The following is a 21,612-nucleotide window of genomic DNA, read 5'->3' on the forward strand; positions in this document are numbered from 1 at the left end:
GTCCTTTAAATTATTTCAAAATTGACCACCGTTCACTCTGCAATCTCTTTCTAAGGAAAAAAAGTCATCAAACCCAAAAATAAATAATGTTAAATGTATATAACAAAACTGTGCTGTTCCAGAAAGCTTTATTTTGAAAGAAATATGATGCAAAAGAATTATAAAATCTTTCCTTTTTCTGTTTTTTTTCATGAAAAAATCTAGTTAATATTCCATTCCATAGTTCACAAAATACCAGAGAAATCTGAATTATTTCAGTTAATTCTGTACATCAATATAATACATATTTCACTTTTGATGATAAAGACTCAAACTTTACAAATATGAGGTGCGAATTCAGTCTACATGATGCTACATTGACACTGGTTTTTTTTTGCAGCAGTTTAACGATGTAAAACTAATCCTGATGCCAGGAAAAATATATTTCTATACATTAGTGAAAATACTTTACTGCCTATCATGTCTGTTTGGCCTTCTGCACAGGAGCAGGGGCATCAGCGACATTATGCAGAAACTCGTACAGCAACTTAGCATTGTTAGCATTCCCGAGTATTTCAGCGAGTTTGTCCTGGCTAATGTTGGCTAAATCTGCAAGGCTGTCTGCATGTTTTATAACAGCCCTGTAGTTTTTTGTATTGACTCCAGGCATTTTCAACAGGAAGTCATAAGGTCCGGGGTTGTAGAGGTCTGCCGATTCAGCCACCATGTCTGACTCGGCCGTGACTGCCTGAGCTGCTGCAGCATCGGGTTCAGGGCGACCTTGCTTTAGATCCAGGAAGAGGTCGGCTGTGGCGTGTGGAGAGGGGCACCAGAGGATACGGAGCCGGGGGAAATGCAAGGTGAGTAAGGTGAGTTTGGCAGAAATATCATTAGACGATATCTCATGTCGGAAATCCGATCGGGCCACTAAGGAAAATGGTTTCGCTGGGTCAAACTCAATGAGAAGCACCGGTTTCCTGTAGTAGCGGGTCATTGAGAGACACTGGGTGTAGAGGCGGCCGCTCTGCAACGAGCCGATCAGATCGCTGACGCTCTTGCGCTCGACGCATGTGTCCGGAGTCAGGATGTAGTCACCTACTTCCAGGGTGACGGGCTCGATGTCCAGCCCCCGGCGGTGCAGCAAGGAGGGGAGCTCACTGCGGAACTCACGCATGTCCACGATGACTCTTGAGGGCTCTTTGGGCTGCTCCTGGCCTCCTGGTTATTGGACATCATTAAAATGCAAAAATCATGAGGCATTCAAGACAAAGGGAAGACAAAGGAAATAGTTAAACCATAAAGAAATGACATGCCTGCTTTGCGGGTGTTGGTGGTGGCATTGGCAGGCTCTAAATTTCTTGCAAGGTCCAAGTTGGTGTCTTCTCGCCCCTCCCTTTCCTCTGGGATGACCATAGTGGCCTTTTCCCTGCAGAGACACAAACACGCACACAAGGACCAATTAGAAGCCAACACTTCAACAAACGTCAGATACTCCCAAGGTGCTTTGAGAAGCGAGAAATAGAAGAAATGGTCCTGACCTGATCAAGTGCTCAAAGGCTTTCTTTTCCTTAGACAGTGTCGTCAGGTACTTCTGCTCTTCTGTCGAGCCTCCATAGATGAGGAAATACACCCTCAGCGGCTTTCCAGGCCGGCTAGCTTTGTAGATCTCCAGCTGGCGGACAAAATTGACTTCAGCGTCGTACAGCACCACGAAACTGGGCTCCACCTCATGCAGCACCCGCGTCAAGCTGTGGGGGTCAGTGAGGCCTTTCAGTGGGTGAATGACAGTCAGAGGCTCCTTCAGGACACCGTAGTAGGCATCTGATGACAAATCCAGCTTCAGCTGTTCTTCCTCCCCTTCCTCCTCCTCCTCCATCATTTCATCCTCATCTCCACTGCTGCCCATCACCGCTGCTCCATCTGGCTCCTCTTTCCCCACCATCTGGGTCAAGGTCAGGGATGGCCTTTTTTTACTCTTTGTGGACTTTGTGTTTTTTTTCTGTGTGGGCTCCTTCCCCTTGGCTCCTTTTGTAGGCCAGCCTTTGCCCTTTTTGTGTGAGTCAAGTTCAAAGGCAGCGGCTGCCGCAGAGTCCCGTTTACCGATCGTGCGGGCATACAGTCGGTTGAGCAGCCAGTCAGAGCTGTGCCTGATGTACTGCTGCAGCTGTGCACAAGTCCTGTCGTCACTGGCACAGATCAGCACATGACCTGAGGGCGACAGACAGACAGACAGACAGACAGACAGACAGACAGACAGACAGACAGACAGACAGACACACACACACACACACACACACACCAGGGTCAGGCCGAGTGTGTACATCCTGCTAATAGTGAATCTCCACCACCATATGCATGGCAGGTGCACCAGTTCCAGGCTCTGGAGTTGTGCATGCTGACTCACTCACATGGCTTACTTCAATTGCTCTCAATGGTTCTTTTGGGAGACGCACTCCAACAGCCATGCCAGTACTTGCCACTCTAGTACCCTTTTATTAGCACCACCATTTATCTCAACCAAGTCATGTTACACTAGCTGTTGTAGTTCATGTTGCCAGTGTTACACAATGTTTGGGCAAACACAGATTACACACCGATCGCATTACTTCTCCACCGCCTCTGTCATCGATTTGCTTTTTTTTCTAAAAATAAAACCTGCAGAGTCGCAGGAGTCAGATTTCATGCTCCAGGAGGGCATTATATCACTTACTTAAATGATGCAAATGTTTATCCATCACTTTAAGGAAACTCTGCCACCACAGCTGCAGAAGTACCCCTCCTGAGTATTCCTGATTCACAATTGCTGGCTTACTGGCACACAAATGGAAGGCAGCAGTTGTACTTGTATTATTTACGCTTGGCTTTTCTTGCTGTTACAAGTCAAAATGTCTAGTGGGAGAAGACCTTGAACTATATTTTGTATTTTCTCCAAGTTCAGGAGAGCTAGTTTTGCCTTCATGGGGTATCTTGCTAGAACAGTACAGCGTGTGCAACATTCTACAAAGCAGAAGCACCAGGCAGTGAACTAGGACAGACCAGCACACCCTGAGGATGACTTTGTGAAAGGTCAGCTGTGTTTAGGCTTGCCTCTCTGCTTGTTCTAAATTTTAAATGTAATTCAATTTGAGGATTTCATCTTCTTATACGCTTTTCCTATGTCAGTGACATGTGTGACACAAAAAATTACTGAAGATCAAGGTAAGTCCAATGGACAACAAAACCACCTCTTTGAAACTAAACATAGTTTCTATGAAATTCTGTTCACATAGTGCATTATGCCCTGCAATCGACTGGCGACCGGTTCAGGGTGTCTCGCCCGTTGACAGCTGGGATAGGCTCCAGCCCCCCCACAACCCCGAAAGGGATAGGCGGTACAGAAGATGAATGAATGAATGAATAGCGCATTATATGAAAATGAATAAAGATGAGACACACTGCTGACCGATGGACGTTTAAAACAAGCGGGGCTCTAACCTGCTTCTTGTTGAGAGCTCTTGTTCTCCCTTTCAATCTCCTGCAGTATCTCAGTCAGAGCCTCCCACTTTGGGCTCTTCTCCAGCACCAATTCCCGCTTCACCTCTGAAACACACACACACACACACACTCTTAGCCTTTAGTAATTCCAACATCAAAACACATACAAGCAGATTATGAAGTCTGAAGAACACATTGAACAGAAATGTGTTCATTGGTCAGTTACCTAAAGCAGAGGATGATTTCTGTTTCTGTGCCTCTGCTCCCACTTTGAGTTTCTTTTTGCTCTCAGGGATACGGTACACTCTGGCCCTGGCATTCACAAACATGGAGGTACTGGAGTCGAGGAACAACCACCCTGAAGGTTACAACAACACACACGTGCAATCAAACAAGGATACATGTGATTCATCACAAAGATTACACACCATTTTTTACCCCAAGTACTCCAAGTGAGCAGCATCTCGTTTACCTGAATTGGATCCAAAGATCTTTTGGCTGGAGCGAAGCGACTCGAGCAGATTGAGGAATGTCACACAGTCGTACTGGGTGAGGTAAAGCAGGAGAACCCTCAGCACTTTCAGGTCCTGGACCAGGGCCTTGGTCTTTGCTCCCAGCTGATGCCACAGAGGGTCCAGGTAGTGACGGATGGTCTGGATGGGAGTAAGGCAAAACACAACCATGAAAAATGAACATTCACCTTCCATACACATCATCAACAAGGCATCACCACTGCAATGTCAAATCAATCAGATATGTCTCAAATTCCACGCCAGAGCAGCTTAATTGTCACAATGTCAGACCTTGTCAAAGGTGTTTCCCAGCGTGTTCTCAAGGGAGAGGTCCTCGGCCTCCAGGGTGGGGTTGTAGCGTTTCAGTTCCTTCAGACAGGCACTCATAATGTCCAGGATGGAGCTCTGGATGGCTCTCATAGCTGGCGTCAATGACACATGGAGCTCCACCACCTCTGGCTTGTGCCTGTCCAGCGCTGTGTTCACGGACGCTTGAAACCTGTTGAATGAAGCAGGTGAAGAGAGAAAAGGGATGAGGCAAGAAAGCAGTCTTTATTAAAGTTATTAGTTACACCTGTGCGTTTCCTGCTGTGAAAAACGACTATTATGTTCCATTATACCTGGGCCACAGGTAGAGCTTTTTGACGAAGAGGTTCCTCATCACACGCTCCACCTGGCAGAAACCCGAGGAGAAGGCTGTGGCCTTGTCGGTAAAGGCTTTAATGAAGCCTGTCTTGTTCTTCTGTCTGAACAGACGGAGGATGAAAGCCTCCTGACATGACTCAATGATTTTATGAGCACGGTACACCAGGATGCCTGAAGTGATTGTACAGAAAGATGGTTTGTGCATGTTACTACACACCAAGCGACCAGAAAAAACTGTAAACTGTAATGCAATGCAATAGACATCATCAGTTAAGCCACGATCAAGCATCCGTCTGACCTGATATGAGATGAGCAGGGATGCGGTCAGTGAGGAAGTCGACCACCAGGATTCTGCTGGTGACAAACAGCACTCCTCCCTCAGTGTACACATTATAACGCTCAGCGCTCTGGATGTCGCTGGTGACGGTCCTGGGCAGGTGGGCCACACCCTCCATCCGCAACTGCTCCGTAAAATACTCCTGAGGAGGGAGGACATGGAAGAAAGTGTTTTATTAAAGCTACTCTAAGTATATTTACACAAACAGATCTCTCAACCAAAATGGGATGTATTGTGAGTTGTATTACAGCAGTGTATGTGATACAATATGGGCCATTTTCACTGTAGATATTTTGACATGTCATAGCACTAAAAGCGAAGATGTAAATAAACAGTAACAGTGTGTCCCAGTAGGCCATGACAGTGTGCGGGCAGGTACAATATCAGAGCCGCCATCATTAATGTTAACAAGTCCGTCTTTTGCCTTGACCAGTCTAAATGTCTGATATGAAAGGAGTATTGTTCCTTTTGGTATGAAAAGGAGGACAGGACCTTGTGTTTGTGGATTAACCAGAGATGTTCACAAGTCTTTTTTTGCAAGTCCAAGTCAAGTCTCAAGTCTCTAAAAAATAAATCTCTCATGTCTCTTCTTGTTTTATTGAGCCTTCTATCATCTGCTGCTATTCGGTCTACTAAGAATACTGCACAGCTATATCTACGAAATTCAAAGCATCTACTGTATTATTATCCCTCCTTTATCTATTAGCATAAAGTATCAGTGCTGATTAGTTGTTTGTTATATGATCACTTTAAACAGGGTACTGCAATGCAATATGAAGAAAACACACAATGAACGATTTCCTTTAAAGGAGACTGTATTCTTCCAACATGAACATACAGTTACATTGTATCTTGCCCCCAATTGTGCAGGCTCAGTCGGACCATAATAAGAACAAAAATATAGAAAATGTTACACCTCACCCAGTCAAAGGCATTGTAGGCATTGTAGGAACGTAGATGAATAACGTTACCCAATAAACGTTATGTTAATGCCGCTCCGTGCAAATAAGTGTAACAAGCAAACTAACAATCACTCATCTATTCAAATATTCAGTTACAAAGCTGGTAGCAAGCTAAGTTAAACATAGTTGATGCTGAGCTAAACATGTTTGCTAACCGTCCATACGCGCTAATGTGACTTATCCGGGTGGCCGTAGTGTCATCTGAGGTACTAATGCTTGGGGCCGCGAGCCGCGCACCCGATGCGTAATATAGTTACCATGGTTACCATGTCAAAAAGGAGGGAATGACATTAAACTCGTCAGACGTTTCGGAGTTTCCCCAATGTTAATACGCAAAAAAAAAAAAAAAAAAAAAAAAAAAAAAAAAAAAACCAACAACATAATGTTTGTTCACGAGTCCCAAAACATGAGTCGAGTCGAGTCTGAAGTCTTTTGAGCACGAGTCCAAGTCAAGTCTGAAGTCTCTCTGCGTGCAACTTATATGCGACTCGAGTCCGGGTCGCAAACTCGAGTCCCCATCTCTGGGATTAACCACTCTATTTGATTGTCTTAGAACAGATATCTGAAATAGATAATATCTACAAAGTTCTGTTCTTTACATCTCGAGCCACAGTTGATATGGTTTGGTCGATAAGGAACACAAATGTTCATATTCGCGATAGCATGCTAGCTGCTTAGCATGCTAGCTGCTTAGCAACCGGCAAGTTGTGAAGCGTTTGTTGACCTATGTGCTCCTTACCTGTTCAGGTGTGGTTGTGTTGAGCAGAAGTACCAGGCTCCCCTGTTCCGAGTAAACCCGCATGAACTGAAGTAAGATGCGGTCTATCCCCATTCCCTCCGCCACCACCAGCAGCCCGTCACAGCCGAACAGACTCAGAAACATCTCAGTCTCAAACTCCAGCAGTGGACCCGCCATGTTGGAGCCACAAAAATAGTCATCCGAGTGCGAAAAACACAAAGTTTTCTCTCACTCCGAGTGACAAATGTTAGCTAAAAATGACAAATATCATTGTGACACAGCAACGCGTAGGCGGCTCGAATCTGGTGTTCAATGTTTTGAAATGGCACATCCGGTCACATGACACTGACACTAAAAACAAACGATGACGTGATGTTCACAGTGACATGTAAGACCACTAGCTCCATCTAGTGATACGGAGGATTATAACAGGTTAAAAAATCAATAAAACCTGTCAATTCTTCTGAATCATACTCGTCTGACTGAACTGTGGTCTGTTTACATGAATTTGTTTGTTCAATATGCAAGCAATGCTTTTAGTCTTTTTCTCGCTTTATCTCTGTGAATATCTCAGTTTCACATTTTCATAAAAATGTAATGACAGTTTCGAAAATTCCTCGTGTTTATGTGAGAATTCAGAGTTAGCTGCAGAGCAATCCTAAATTCATGTCATCCGTTTTGTTCATCCCTCCAGTTCTTACTTCCGATAACTCTGAAGCCAACAGACAACGCTTTGATGTCGAATTTTCCCACGAGCATGTAAATGCAGCAGCTGTAATAGAAAACAGGTTCGGCTTTTAAATTTATTTAAACAGAATGATAACGTAATAATGACAATGTCACATTGTCAGCTTGATTTCAGAGCATGCTGAAATGATGTATAACCACTTTGGAGCATGGTTACGTGATTCATTTGGTTAAAGCACAAACATGTGCCTACATTCTGTTTCAGAGACATTTCCCTCCTGAGAAGCAGAAAATCTTTGGGCCAACAGTAAAATCATATCATGTTTTGGCATCAAAATCACATTTAAAATGGTTTAATACCACATCTAGTTCTGACCTGTCAAAATAGTTGGCTTTTGGATGCATGAGTGTAATGATATCAGCATCAGGCCTGCAAAAAAAAAAAAAAAAAAAACTCCAGTCAAACATGAATCCACTTTCCATTAACTGAAGCAATAAGAGGTACACTATCAAACAATAAAACGGGCCCAGAAATGCAGGGCACAGCGCCAATAGCTGTGTTAGTGACAGTATTAACGTGTTTTCGGCTGGATTATTCCTGTAATGCACCGACAGGAACAAAGCTGTAATATGCTTGCATAACAAAGCCTGCCAGCTGGGCTTTGTAAAACTCTGTTGTGTCAGCCCACATTTCTCTGCTGTAACAGAGGAGGCTGAGGGGACCAGAATAGGTCTGCACTCATGAACGACAGCAGAGGAGCTGGACGATGCTGAGCCCACCACTAACCCCAACACACCACACACACATGCACAGAGAGAGAGAGAGAGAGAGAGAGAAACTCACAGAGGTTTTGTTACACAGAGGCATGAACATGACTCATCATAGTTTTGAGACTTCGGGCTTCAATTTAGCCACTTTGATGTTTACATCTGTCACTCATCTGCTGTGATGTACTGACTCTGTGTGCAGTCAGATTATATAAAACAACACACGGACCCTTGAGTGGGACTCATTATAATGAGCGATCTGGACAATATGTTCTTTCTCTCTTTTCATGCTGTCCTACTCGGCAAAGTTAGTTCAAGTTACCCTTCAAATGACATGGGAAACTCTGAGTGTGTGTGTGTGTGTGTGTGTGTGTGTGTGTGTCGGCTAAATCTGTCAGGAAAAGTAATTTCTTTTAATATCCTGATTTTGGATAAATGAGGGGTGAAGGACTGTTGTAGAAATTACGTATATTAATTAAAGCTCATATTTCACTGACTCCTCCATCACTAATGAATTTCATTAATGCTGTCAACAAGTGAGGGAAGAGTAATATGGAGAGTCTTAAATAGCAGAATATAATTACTGTATGGCCAAAGCTCAATCAGTGGACGACATCCAGTGGTAAGTTGCTCAGTACATTTTCTTCAGGTACTTGCTGTTCACATGAGCACTTCCATTTTATTCTGCTTTACTCTTCTTTTACACAGCACATTATTTGACTGCTGTAGTTGCAAGTTTATTATCTGATTATTAAGATTTTCCAAAAAAAACACATGTGATGTGACCTTATACAAAGATTAAACCGGTGATTCCCACCTTCTTTGGCTTGTGCCCTTTTCCATAAAAGCAGGTTGGGCCCTTTGTCACATTCAGACATCTGGACATTGTTAGCAGATCCATCCTGTGACTCTTCGAGGGGCCTGGGTTGGGAACGGGTGGATTAAAGTAACTGTATAGTAGATGAAAGCAGTTAAAACGAGCTTCATCTTAATGAGCTACAGGAATAAAATGCTGCTTACACACTGCAGCATCAGTATTTACAATACAATAATGTTACAATACATCAATCACAGGGACTATTTTTCTGCAGGGAGAAGTATAAAATCTTTTATTGGTACTTTAACTTATGCCTGAGCCAGTAATTTTCAGTGAAGCAGGAGTCCACCACAGCGAAATGTCTCACAAACGGCAGGTGTGCTGACTAAGGAGATACCGTGTAGTGGCAGAGAAAGACATTTTAAAAAAAGGTCAAAAGTGGCCCTGAAGGTAGCAGGAGACACAATGTCGGGCCCACGCTGCCTCGTCTGAACAGTGTAATGCTACTGGGGACGTTTATAGGTGCCTTGAACACAAACTGAAGAAAAATGAGACCCTACCTGAGTGTGAAGGGTTGTATGAGGTCGCTGCCTAGAAATATGAGGGTAGAAGTGACATTATTTGGATTGTCATTCAAGTTTGAAATCCAGAAAAGGCAGGAAGAGTAACACAGTGAAAAACCTTCTTCTCCAAAAGCTCTTTTACAGCAATGTTCACAGCCTTGTGCTTAGCTTGGAAACCATGTTCACTCAGTTTGTTCAGTTGATTTTGGGAGAGAATCATTAGCGAAATGAAGGCAAAGTTTCTCTGACTACAAGGCCTCATTGGATCTTTTCAAAGAAGTGAAACAGAATATAAAGATCTGGCACAGCGTCTCTCCATAAAAAAAAGAGCCTCTGATCACTTAAAACAATGCAATTTTACATCTCAAGTGACATCAATTGTGTCACAGTTAGGCAGCAAATGACAGACCGGAAAGAACTTGGCTTCAACTCTGCAATGGAACAGCACAACAATGTTGAACAAGCGAGTTCACAGACACTGAAATGAGTCCTGGAGGATTAAAGCAATGCACTGTCACGAACAGGCCTATAGAGAGCAGTGGAGCGCTTTGTTCTCGCACATCTGACTTGAGCCGAGTCTGGCTGAAGGGTGATCCTGTGAGTGAGAACGCTCGCGTCCATTCAGGCTCTTCTGGGAGACAATCAGCGGCTTCCTGTCAGGATGAAAACATGAAGCAGGCAGTTGGGAACACGACACCATTAGAACTGACAAGAGAGAGAAAAGAGGGGGGGAAAAAAACAGCATAATTGATTCTGCTATTATTACAGTTTTATGGTACATGAAATTGAATCAAATGATGCATAACTGTGCTTGGAGGAATCAGCATGTTTCCACGGAGGAGTGTCGAGTTGGTTGGCACATGTGAAGGATTGCGGCGAAAAACTCGTCGCGCCGAGCGAGATGAGTAAAAAGTGTACGTTTGGCAGCTGACGTGCATCCTCATATCGTGAGGATGGTGTGGCACATTGTAAATGAGAGGAGAACAGCTTGAGATTGATGGCAGGCTGGAGGATAAAATAAGACGAGATATTTGACACGGCCTGCCTGGCTGGCTGCAGTGTGGGAGGGAACGAGAGAGAGAAGAGAAAACAGCTGAAGGCCCGAAACGTCCCTCCAGCCCCCGTTAGGAAAAGAGAGAAGAAGCAGGGTTCATTGTAAATGGAGGGTTAAGCCTGAGAGCCAACTAGGCTCTGAGGGCCAAACCCAATGACTCTGGAGGTTCACACACACACACGCTAACCATGGCATTAACAACTACTGGCCTAATCCTAATCCTAACCCTAACCTTGACTTTAACCCAAGTCTTCATTCTAAAATTTATGTTATAGAGACCTGCATTTTGTCCCCATAAGGCAGGCGAGTCCCCACAATGTGAGTGTGTAAACAGATTTATGTGGAGTTAGAGCCATCAGGCAATTAGCTTAGCACAAAGAGTGGGAACAGGGGGATCAGCTAACCTGGCTCCACCTATCAGCACCTCCAACACTCGCTAACTAACATTTGCAAAAATGACCTGTTGAGTGTTCTGGGAAGAGGGACAACATGTGATTTTTACACACAAGTTTTTACAAAATGAAACAGTATAACGTGCTGTATATGTGCATATGTATAACATACATACGGTGAGCTTCATAGGTGCTGGTATGTGGATTTTGTTACCGTTGGGCAGAGCCAGGCTGTTTCCCCCTGTTTCCTGTCTCAGCTAACAGCAGGTTGTAGCTTCATATTTACTGCACAGACATCAAAGTGATATCAATACTCTCATCTAACTCACAGCAAGAAAGCAAGTGTATTTCACAAAACATCACAGCGAAGATGAATCTGTGGGCTGTTTTATGTGTTTTATGTTCCACTGACAGCGGAAGTTGATGGATTAAATTAACGTGTGTAAACGTGGCTTTTTCCACAGTAGTGTGGAACATTAGATGAGATTGGTTGTCACTACTTTTAGAATAATTAACGTTGTTGTCTGTGAAAGTTCTGTTCAGGTTTAAAACCAGCCAACATTATATTCTAGTTTCTGGTTATGAATAAACTTGCAATCTGTGATTAATTGCTTTGTAATCTGAAGAAATGCATCATTTCTTAAAAATCTGAAATGTAAAAGTGGAATTTCAGCCAGGAAACATGCAGAGTGCAAAGCCCAGATAGCAATAGATCAGCAGCACCACAAGCAGCTCAGAATATAAATGTGAGGACTTAATGGACATGAATTATAGTGCAATTCATTTCGCGAAGCAGATGCAACATGTTACTTACTTTCAGCAAGTGATATGTTGCGTCTCTTCGCCAAAACAGCTTAAATGAAGTGTCAGTGTCTGGGTTCACAAGCGAAATGCCGCTGCAGTGACGGCTGCTTGTTAACATCTGCCCTCAACCCAGATTTTTCATTCCTTTAAGGTTCCGTCTGCTTCCAATCCCAAAACCAAAGGGCAGTCCTGCTAAAAAGGGAAAGATCAGATTCAGATCTTCATGGAGTGTTTTTCAAATAGTACCAAATATTCTAGTCTCAAGCCCATAATTAAGGCGCCGGGCCAAAAACTCTTCGACTGCACCTCAGGCTGAACCCACCAACTCAGGGTCAAACTCTGAAAAGCCTTTCAGAGCTAAAAGCAGTCCCGAATTTAGAAAACCGCGCGAGCAGAGCTGACTTTCAGTGGAAATAAAAGTACTCCAGCAGCACAGAAGATGGCTGCTGCGGGGCTCTACGTGTATAACATTTCAGGCTGTCATGACACTTGTTACTCCAGCACCTTAGCGGAATGCGACTAAAGATTATGGTGCTTTGAAATGGCAGAGTGGCGCCGCTGCATGTTCACAAATTGAGATGATTACAGAACACCCTCAGTGCACTGAAATATAGATGAGAGAGAGGAGCATTTTGGCACTCAGAGCCAGGTCAAGCAGCACCAGTCAAGCAGCCCCTGCAATGCTCAACCATAATGACACACACACAAGTAATTTCTTTGTTTGTGTAATGGTGGGAGCTGATTACCAAAAGCAAAGAGACCTACGTTTTTTCCAGGGCTGCAATTTGCATATATTATCAGTGACAAAACAAGGGAATAAACATCATCGCGGGGAAGAAAAAAAAAAGCACTCTCTCGTGGTCAAACACAGTGTGCAAAAGAAGCAGAAGAAATCGGATGAAAAAAGTCCATTGAAGCAAATGTATGGCTTTTATAAGAGGCATGAACGAGGCTCGCTGCCTGTCGCATCCACTTTAGCAAATCGCTGTGACAGCAGATGCCAATAAAGAGGACGAGAACGTGGCGTTTGTGAGGAAAGATGAGACAGAGGAACAGAGGGGAGAGCCGAGGGAGAGGAAAAGACAATAACACGAAGTGAAAGAGTGAGACACGGAGAGACAGATAAACAAATTTCTCCTGCCTGTAATGTTTGGCGTACCAGCACAACGGCTGGCTTTGTCAAATGGGCATATTAGATGAATAATTCAAGGCGGCTGGCAGACTGGAGGTTTGGTGGATGGTGTCAGTAGGTGACAGGAGAGCCACGTTACGGGCTAGAGTGGATGTCAGTGATGCATTAGAGGGAATGGCTGCTATGTGTGCGTGTGTGTGTGTGTGTGAATGGGAGGAACACATGAGGCTTGCTTGGTGAGAATATGAGAAAAAGATAGAGGGTGAAGAAGGGATAATGTGTTTGTGAGATTTGGAAGCAGCCACAGACAGAGACATACCCACACTGCAGAGGGACTCACAGGCAGAGTTTTCAGGAGCCATTAGCATATCTCACCCAGTCCTTCTCATGAGCAATCATGGGGAGAACTGCAACTGTTTTCATGGTATTTTCTCCCCAGCACACACGATGGCATCAAGGCTTTCTGTTTGATGTCGCAGACACACATTTCCTCTCTATGAACCCATAAACCCCAAATTCTGACAGAGCGGAGGCCCGTTATCGACCGGCGGAGCTCAGATTCACCATGTTGCACCTCCTGGATCGGAGATAGAGACGTGAGGAGTAACAAGAGAGAACCAAAGGAGAGAAGCAGAGATCAAGGCAGCTCAAAGGCTGATTTGATCTCTACCAGTGAGGTCCTGGAGAGGCGAATCTCTTTGTGGTGGGGATGAAGGTGTGGGTGAGAGGTGTGGAGGTTGAGATGCTGCTTGTGTTGAATGTAAAGCCTTGGTATAAGCATTTATTTTTCACATAAACAGCATTTTAACACAGGGGATTGAAGGCTCCCGTATTGAACTGCTTGCCTTGAAGCAGGGAGCTGTATCACCTTCCTCGATCGCAGCTGGACAAGATTGCACAATGATACCTTTGTACTCATCTTGATGAGCTGTGTACCTTGAAAAGGCAACAATAGGCTGAGGGCTGAAAAAAAAAAAATACTGGAGATATTAGACCTTCTCACAGAGGACATTTAAGGAATGCCTGATATTGCCATCTTGAAAGGATTGATAACAATTTCATGTTTGTGCTCATTACAGTGATCACTTCCAGGTGTGGTTAGCTCAGCTTAGCTCAAACACTGGATAATGAAGGTAACATTGCCCATATGTGAACATTGAGGACTGAAGTTGCCAGCTTTCAACTTTGCGACAAGTTTTTAGATTTTGAGTTAACTCAGCATTTCTTTATGTCTACGAATGAACTTCTAACCAAGGACCAGGCTAGTTCTTATTAGCAGAAAATGCTGTCCTCACTGTGGGTATTGGACTGGGTTTGACTAGAGCAGACTAAAAACTTAAAATCAAGTCATGTCCACTCGTAGCCAGGTTTTATTGTTGCTCACAGCTGTTGTGGCATTCGGAGAACTTTTAAAAGTTGAAGACCAAACTTTCTTTGTATGCTGTGGCTTCAGCCTTCACTGGTTAGCCTACTAACTAAAAGCAAAGCACTAAAATGCTAAAAGGTTTTTGAAAACGCCTTCTAAGGCCTGGATCACACTACTCGTTCGTTTATGTTTGGTTAGCACTTCTAGGCTGTGTGCCAGAAAAGCATTGAATAGCTACAAACGTATCCGTGCGAACAAAACCTCACTCATCTTCTTCTCCTGCGCACAAGTGTGACCACATATTATTAAGCCTCATGTTATTCCCACACAGCTGTTTTCACTTTGCCTAATTAGACCTCTAATTAGGACAGTGTGGACTGATACAGATTGATCACTCTCACTCTACTTTTAATTGAATTCAGGTCAGACGTCTTGACATGCAATAGCTTGAAAGGCACAAAAGATCTCAACAGACCTTATTCATGGAAGACATCTGGACTTGTCAAACAGAGGCGGAACTAATAACAATAACGACTGCATCCCTTTTATGATATTATGTTAGGATTAATAGTACACTCCTCCAGTTTGTGGCAAAATAATGAGCTGAAAGCAATAATTTTATGCTTAATTTTATCTTTCATTCGTGGCTATGTAACCACCTCGGAAATTCAGCAGGTTTGCTAATTAACATTAGCGACCTGCGGTATATGGCTGATTTGAATTCAGGTCAGCTAGTTTCACGAGCTAACAGAGAAAATGTCAGGTAGGTAGTGTTTCATGTGATTATCCAGACTCAAGTTGAGTCCCAAAGGAGTGAAGAGATCAGAGTTCACGTGGAAAACATCTAAAGAATCGTTTGCTCTCATTTTGACCCATCTCGGCTCGGGAGTACAAGAAGAAGGGCAGCTATGGGAATGCGCTGCGAGGTCTGGGTGAGGCCAGTGTGTTTACAGAGAGCCGGTGGAGGTGCTAGCACACGGCTAAGGTTTAGTGAACACGTATGTGCATCATTAACACTAGCTCGGATGCACGCACGCAAAGAAGTACACACTTTTCCTTATAAGAGCCAGATAGCTGTCACGCGTCTGATGCACTAAGTCAAAGGCAAAGGAGGATTTCAAACATTAGCATTCCTCCATAATTCCTCCTAATCCAAACACTAACATAACAGTAGGAAGTTCAATCTAATTGAGAAGGGGATGAAAGCCAAGGATATCCTGTGTGGGAAAAGATATCTGGATTAATTAGTATTGTTGTGGTAGTGTATGTGTGTATTTGATTGTACAGCCAAGTGTGTGCCAAAATGTGCCTGTGTAACAGTGTATGTGTATGGACATGTGTGTTTGACAGTACATGAGAGGGTAATTGTTACTGTATCATATCCTATATGTGGAGCCGCCACCTCATCAGCAGCGAATGTTCACTGTCATAAGAAGCATGTTTGATTGGATTTTCCTGTTTTAATCACTCTGCCTCTATTTTTGCTTATGGTGGTGGGGCCTGGTTAATTACAAGGACGGATTAAATTTGAATGTCAAAGTGTTAAAGGCATCCAATCACGGCCATAAACGGATAGAGCGGAATCTGGAGGCATCATTTAAACGAATCAACTACATGTGAGTGTTTGTGTTTACTTGCATCCTTGTGGGGACCATATGCATGTAAGTGTTTGCGTGTACTTGCATCCTTATGAGGATGCAAGTACAAGTCAAATTTGACCTGTTCGTATGCAGAACTGGGGAACATGGGAAAGATTAAGCATGCTCAAAACTAACTAGTTCCTCCATCTTTGTCTGACTATGTCTGGAAGTGTTTATAGATGTTCTGAATGGTGAAGTTCAAATGTAGGGTGAAAAGCCCGCCATCATAGAGGAGGTAAGATACTATAATCATAGAAAAAAGGGTATAACAGCTCCATCTGGCCAATCACTGCATGAGGTGGGCATGTGAATGCAGTCACCCCAGTCCAAAAAATTCATATTAATACCTTTACTGTTCTCTCTAGGCAGCAACATTGGAGGGAGTGTGGCGAGTGAAAAATAACTTTGACATGGTAGACCATGGTTCACATCCTGTATCATACCAACAGACCACACTGGTTGTGTGCTTGATAGACAAGACCTCAAGCACTGAGGCTGCAGATCACAAAACACTCATGTGGGTAATGACGAGTGCAATCTACACTGAATAAATAGTTCAATGACTAAGTCGTATATTACTGCGCATTTGATTTATGGACCAGCTAATGTTAGGCTTTTCTTGAATTGAAAAGTGCAACTATATACTTGCAAATCAAAAGTGAGAGCCACATGTCCGTGCTTGATTTTCTATGATGTACTATTCAATGTGTGTAAGTGCATGTATAAGCACATTTAAGTATGCATGAGTATGTCCTGTTTATCCAGTGCTCGCCTCGTGTTTTCCGCAAGTTCCAGTTGAGCGAGGCTCCACTCCACTGTGGGGGATGAGTGCGATTGACAGAGATTCAAATGTACATTAAGCCTCTGCTTTCATCTTCTTCTTTTCATCCTTCCCCGAGAAACTAAAGAATATTAATATTTAGAATGATTGTTGCCTCGCCTTGCATTTCCTCGCCCTGGAGGTGCTTTCAGCGATGCGCAGCACGTCGTCAGCCGTCAGTTTAGTGTGTTGTTAGCCTGCATCTTGGGTGCTAATGTTCCCCCACAGTTTATTGCTTGGTGAAATGGCTCCATTAGTGTCGAAACCCGCAGTAATGGCATACAGATGGAACAAGACTTGTGAGAGGGAATGTTGACTGACAGGCAGGAAGGCAAAATGTTGACCTGCTTTTATACTATGTGTGTGTCTTTATGTACAGTATGCATGAAGAAAACGTACCATATCTGCCAGCATCTCTATGTATGTATGTGAGCATGCAAGAGTCTGAGAGTGTACTTGTGTCACTGTGTTAATATGTGTACGAGTGCATTAGAGAGAGAATAAGTGTGTGTTTGTGTTGTGTTTACGTGTGTGCAGTCTCTTCTCAGGGGAAAGCAGGTGGTTTAGAGACGTGTTCACTTCTATTCAGCTGTTACACTCTGCTGCTCCTTGGGGGTCTTATAGAAGCAACGCAGCAGTGAGGGGAGAGTGTTGTGATGACAGTAGGGAATGGCTGCTACACCACTCTACAAATTGCTCTGCTGGCTAAAGGAAACTTTAAGTTGGTTAGCGTTGGCCCGCAGGAACTCTGAACTTTCAAAACTCAGTAGGCATATTCCACATTGCATGATGTGAAATAAACCAGACTCTGCTGTGGCAGCATGTTGATGAAAAAAAAAAAAGCGACGGAAACCAGTCAATAACATGCTGTTTGTGGCTAATGATGCAACCCTAAGGGCCAAATAAGTATATTCTTAGCTTAATATGTTGTGGCTTTAGAGAAAATAACATATTGCATATTGCAATATCATTATCAATCCAATGGAAACGTTTTTCTGTAGCCATCTTGAGCTGCTTTCAGAAGGCGTTGCTGCTATTTCACAAACATCAAGACCAGAATTATTGTCAACCTGAATCTAAAAATCTATTACCAAAGGTCCACTTCAAGATACTGCACATATACACTTTAAAGCAGGTGGATAGGCCACACTTTCACTCTTATTCCTCAGCTCAAATGTTTAAAAATGGCCATTCCCTTTAAACACATAGATGCAATTCCAGATCCTCATGGCAGATATCTCATTGTAACTGAACAATCTTTTACTTATTCCTACTTATTCACGCAGCACTCGGAATGAATAATTGGGGGTGACTTCAATTGTGTCTTTGATCCATATTTAGATTATCTGAAGATCTTTTAAGAGGTCTAAAGCAGCAGACTATCCTAGTAATTTCAGAACTAATTCCACTGTAGTTGATATATGGAGAACTGCTAATCCCACAGGCGGAGTCGACTCCTTTTTTCTCCCCACTGCATAATTCCTGCAGTCGAATTGATTATTTCATATTAGATGTTAAATTGCTGCCGTGTATTCAGCAGGTTAAATATCACAACACTGTCATCCGGGACCGCGCAGGACTTACATTTTCTCTCACTTAAACTCATAGCGCAGAAAGGTGTTGTAGATGGGAGCTCAACCCAGTGCGGCTAACTAATCCTGCATGTAGCACTGCATTAGAAGCTCAAATTAATTCCTTCTTCGAGATAAAAGCCAATTCAGACACTTCTCCAGTTATATTATGGGATACTTTGAAGGCCTATACAAGGAGGCGGACAATCTCTCATGAAGTTCCACTTAAAAGTCAGTTGACTTAAGGGGACATATGGTAAGCAATAAGTGAGCTAAAGAATGGTAAAGCCCCTGGTTCAGCAGGTCCGACCCCAGAACTCTAGAAGAAAATGCAGGTTTATATTAGTTTAAATTAAAATCATGACCTCAGACACTTTATGAGGCAGCTGTTATTGTTTTACACAAAAAAAAGGGAAAGAGCCATTAGAAGTCAAGAGCTTTAGGTCAATCTGATTTTTGAATCAAGATAAGTGTGTGTGCACAAACAAGGAATTTGACTCTGGTTTAAACTTTGCACCCAATGTACTTGCAAAGAGAAAGATGTTAAAAAACGTTAAAATCTGTACATTATTTGTTCAGTATCATGTATTAAAAGGAGAATTAAGCGATCGGCTGGTTGTCCCTTCATTAGATGCAGAAAAAGGGCTCGATCAGATAGAATGGAATAGTTTATTGGCAATATCACATCGATTTGACCTGGAGGAACAATTTGCTTATTTATTGGAGTAATTTGTCATGTAAAAAAGCTAAAGTTACTGCACAGGCGCACCTCGCAGGGCCGTCCACGCTCCTCAGCTATTTGCTCGAGCGCGAGAACCGCTGGCAGAATCTATAAACCTTCTTATAAGTAGCCTCAACACAAACAGAAGTATAAATAAACTGTCTCTGTGCACATATGATACTTCAAAGTATATTAAAAAACCACAACAGAGCGCTTGCCGCAACCTTCAGTTAATTCATTTCTTTGTTTGCTGGGTATTGTATTAACTGGCCTACAAATGAACTGGATGAGTCAGAGAGTCTGAATTTTTCCCTTTAAGAGCACAAGAGAGACATTTACCTGCTTAGGACCCAAATTACACAACAACATAAAGATTCATTAAGGGAACCCCTCCTCTATCTTTAAATTACAGTCAGGTATTAAATTACTCTTCATATGCTAATAATTGGAGGTATCGATATTAAACACCAATGACTTGCAGAATGCGGTAATCTTATCCTCTGCGTTTCCAAGCTTTCAACTCCACAATAATGCGATTATCAATACCACAGTTTGAATTTAGAAAGAAATTAGAAAACAAATTGACTTTAGATCTATCGCTCTTCTATTGCCAATTAACAGGAATCCATTGTTAATCTCCCTCTTACTTCGAATCAGCCTGTCTGATATGAGAAAACATGCCAGGCAGAGGCTCACTGCTTTGATGCAATCTAAAATTCTACATAGATCGCACTTCTCTAAAGCGACAGACATATCCAACGTATTCACCACTGAGAGCTGCTGAAAGGATGAAGCCACCTTCTCCCACATGTTAGGCCCCAGTAGTTCTGAGGTTTTAGCAGAAGGTATTTGACATTATGTCTGAGACACAGTGATAAAACCAGACTGTCAAAGAATTCTTTTTAATGTGTCTGTGAATCTTCATAAACTCTGGCAATCCCAGCAGATCTTTGTTGTTTACCACCTCATTACAGCAAAAAGACGCCAGTTAACAGTGTGGAAAAATAAAGAAACCCTGTTAAGATGTCGCTCTCAGGCATGAGCAATACCTCAATGGTTGATGAAATCAAATTTTTGGGGACAAGACCAGGCTGCCAAATGCGAGTCTGTTTGGCAGCCTTTTGTACAATGCTTAGAAAAACCTCAGTATCAGATGATCAGACTGTGGTTTGTGATACCTGTCTCATCATCCACTTCTTATATTTCACTTTTTTAATTTGTTATATTTATTTCATATGATCATCATGCTCGTTATGTTGGTTTTTGTGTGTGTTTTGTGTAATCTTGTCGTGATATCTTCTAAATAACCTCCAGGATACCTTGCCCTACCGCAGGCATTACGTGATTTAGCTTAAATGCTAATGTCAGCATGCTAGCATGCTCACAGCGACAATGCTAACATGCAGAAGTTTAGCATGTTTAAGTTTCATCTTGTTCACATTGTAGTTTAACATGTTTGCATACTAAATTTGCTAATCAGCTCTAAACACAGCTGAGGACATGAAACAAAGTAGTGGACAAAATGAAACATTTGACTTGATAATGACACGAGAAAACAAGTTTAAAGGATAATTTATAACAGAAATGTCTGCACCAAATTTCATGGCAATTCATCCAATAGTTGCCAAGACTCCACAAACCACAAATGTCAACCAGTGGAACTGAGGGAAAAGTCAAAATTCATGACCAAAGTTAGTGGGCTTTTGGACATTTAATAGCCTTCAATAGTGGACTGACCAACAATGACATTGCCATACCTCGAGATATGCTGCTAGCATGGCTAAACTTGCTAAATGTGTGTGTGTTTCAAGGTTTAGATTTTTGTTTTTTAATCATTATCATATACTTTCACAAGAAACCATATCAAGTTTCCACATCAGATGGACACAAGTGATGTAAAGCTGTTGAATACTGGTGCAAGAACCAACATATTTCTGTATTATGATGGCATCCAAACTTTGATTTCTGACGTTCGATTAAAAAAAAGCACAGCCCTCATTACCAAATAGAATCAGTGTTTCTCAATTTAGGCATCCAGCACTAATAATGTCGCTTTCTTCTGCACACACACACGCAGTGAAAGACACACAAACACACAGACACACCTGTTGACATACACTAACCTCAACTGCTGACTCAAAAATCTGCTGTTTTCCAAATGGGGACAGAGCTTTTGTCCCCAATTTATCTTTTGTCTGAAATTTGTCCCCAAAAGTAGTCTATGCCACACACACACACACACACACACATACAGCACTATGTAGCTAGGTGGGCACAGGTGCTCCTTGTTGTCCTGATGAACCACTCCTGTCTCTCTCCGCCTCTCAGCCACTACATTCACATCCTGTGTGCTGGTAAATAACAGCATTCAGCCATTTTTAGTCAGCAGGTGGCTAGTTGTCGGGGAGGTTGTGTTCTACGTCCAAACAAACTGTTGAAACAATCTTCCATCTTCACTTAGAGAGAGTGGGAGTCCAGTTGGTGGTAGTGTGAAGAACAGTATTGTGGGTAAATGTCACGGCGAGCCTTCTGTTCCATATCTGACTAAGTGAACAAAAAAAAAAAAAGGGAAAAAAAAATCCTTGAGCATATCCACCACGTCGTCTGCTCGAACAGCAGAGAGAGAGGA

The 21,612-nt window shown here is 42.8% G+C and overlaps 1 protein-coding gene across 1 annotated transcript; it reads right to left on the reverse strand.

Annotated features, from left to right (window-relative positions):
• Positions 1-85: 85 nt before the first annotated feature.
• On the reverse strand, positions 86-6,992 carry ercc4 (excision repair cross-complementation group 4). The gene is made up of 10 exons (XM_076759093.1): positions 6,649-6,992; positions 4,909-5,089; positions 4,586-4,781; positions 4,257-4,464; positions 3,926-4,106; positions 3,680-3,811; positions 3,454-3,558; positions 1,518-2,187; positions 1,293-1,405; positions 86-1,197 (listed from the first exon to the last, which is right to left on the reverse strand). Exons 1-10 carry the CDS (start codon positions 6,823-6,825, stop codon positions 458-460), a joined length of 2,703 nt encoding a protein of 900 aa, XP_076615208.1. The 5' UTR covers positions 6,826-6,992; the 3' UTR covers positions 86-457.
• Between the last annotated feature and the right edge of the window lie 14,620 nt (positions 6,993-21,612).

The sequence above is a fragment of the Chaetodon auriga genome, chromosome 20 (assembly GCF_051107435.1).
Source record: "Chaetodon auriga isolate fChaAug3 chromosome 20, fChaAug3.hap1, whole genome shotgun sequence".
Lineage (NCBI taxonomy): Eukaryota > Metazoa > Chordata > Actinopteri > Chaetodontiformes > Chaetodontidae > Chaetodon > Chaetodon auriga.

Coding starts and splice junctions, on each gene's coding strand:
- ercc4 (XM_076759093.1), bottom strand. CDS start 6,825: ATGGCGGGTCCACTGCTGGAGTTTGAGACTGAGATGTTTCTGAGTCTG. Junction 4,107..4,256: donor TGGGAAACACCTTTGACAAG/GTCTGACATTGT, acceptor ACTCCCATCCAG/ACCATCCGTCACTACCTGGA. Junction 2,188..3,453: donor GAGCTCTCAACAAGAAGCAG/GTTAGAGCCCCG, acceptor TGTCGCCCTCAG/GTCATGTGCTGATCTGTGCC.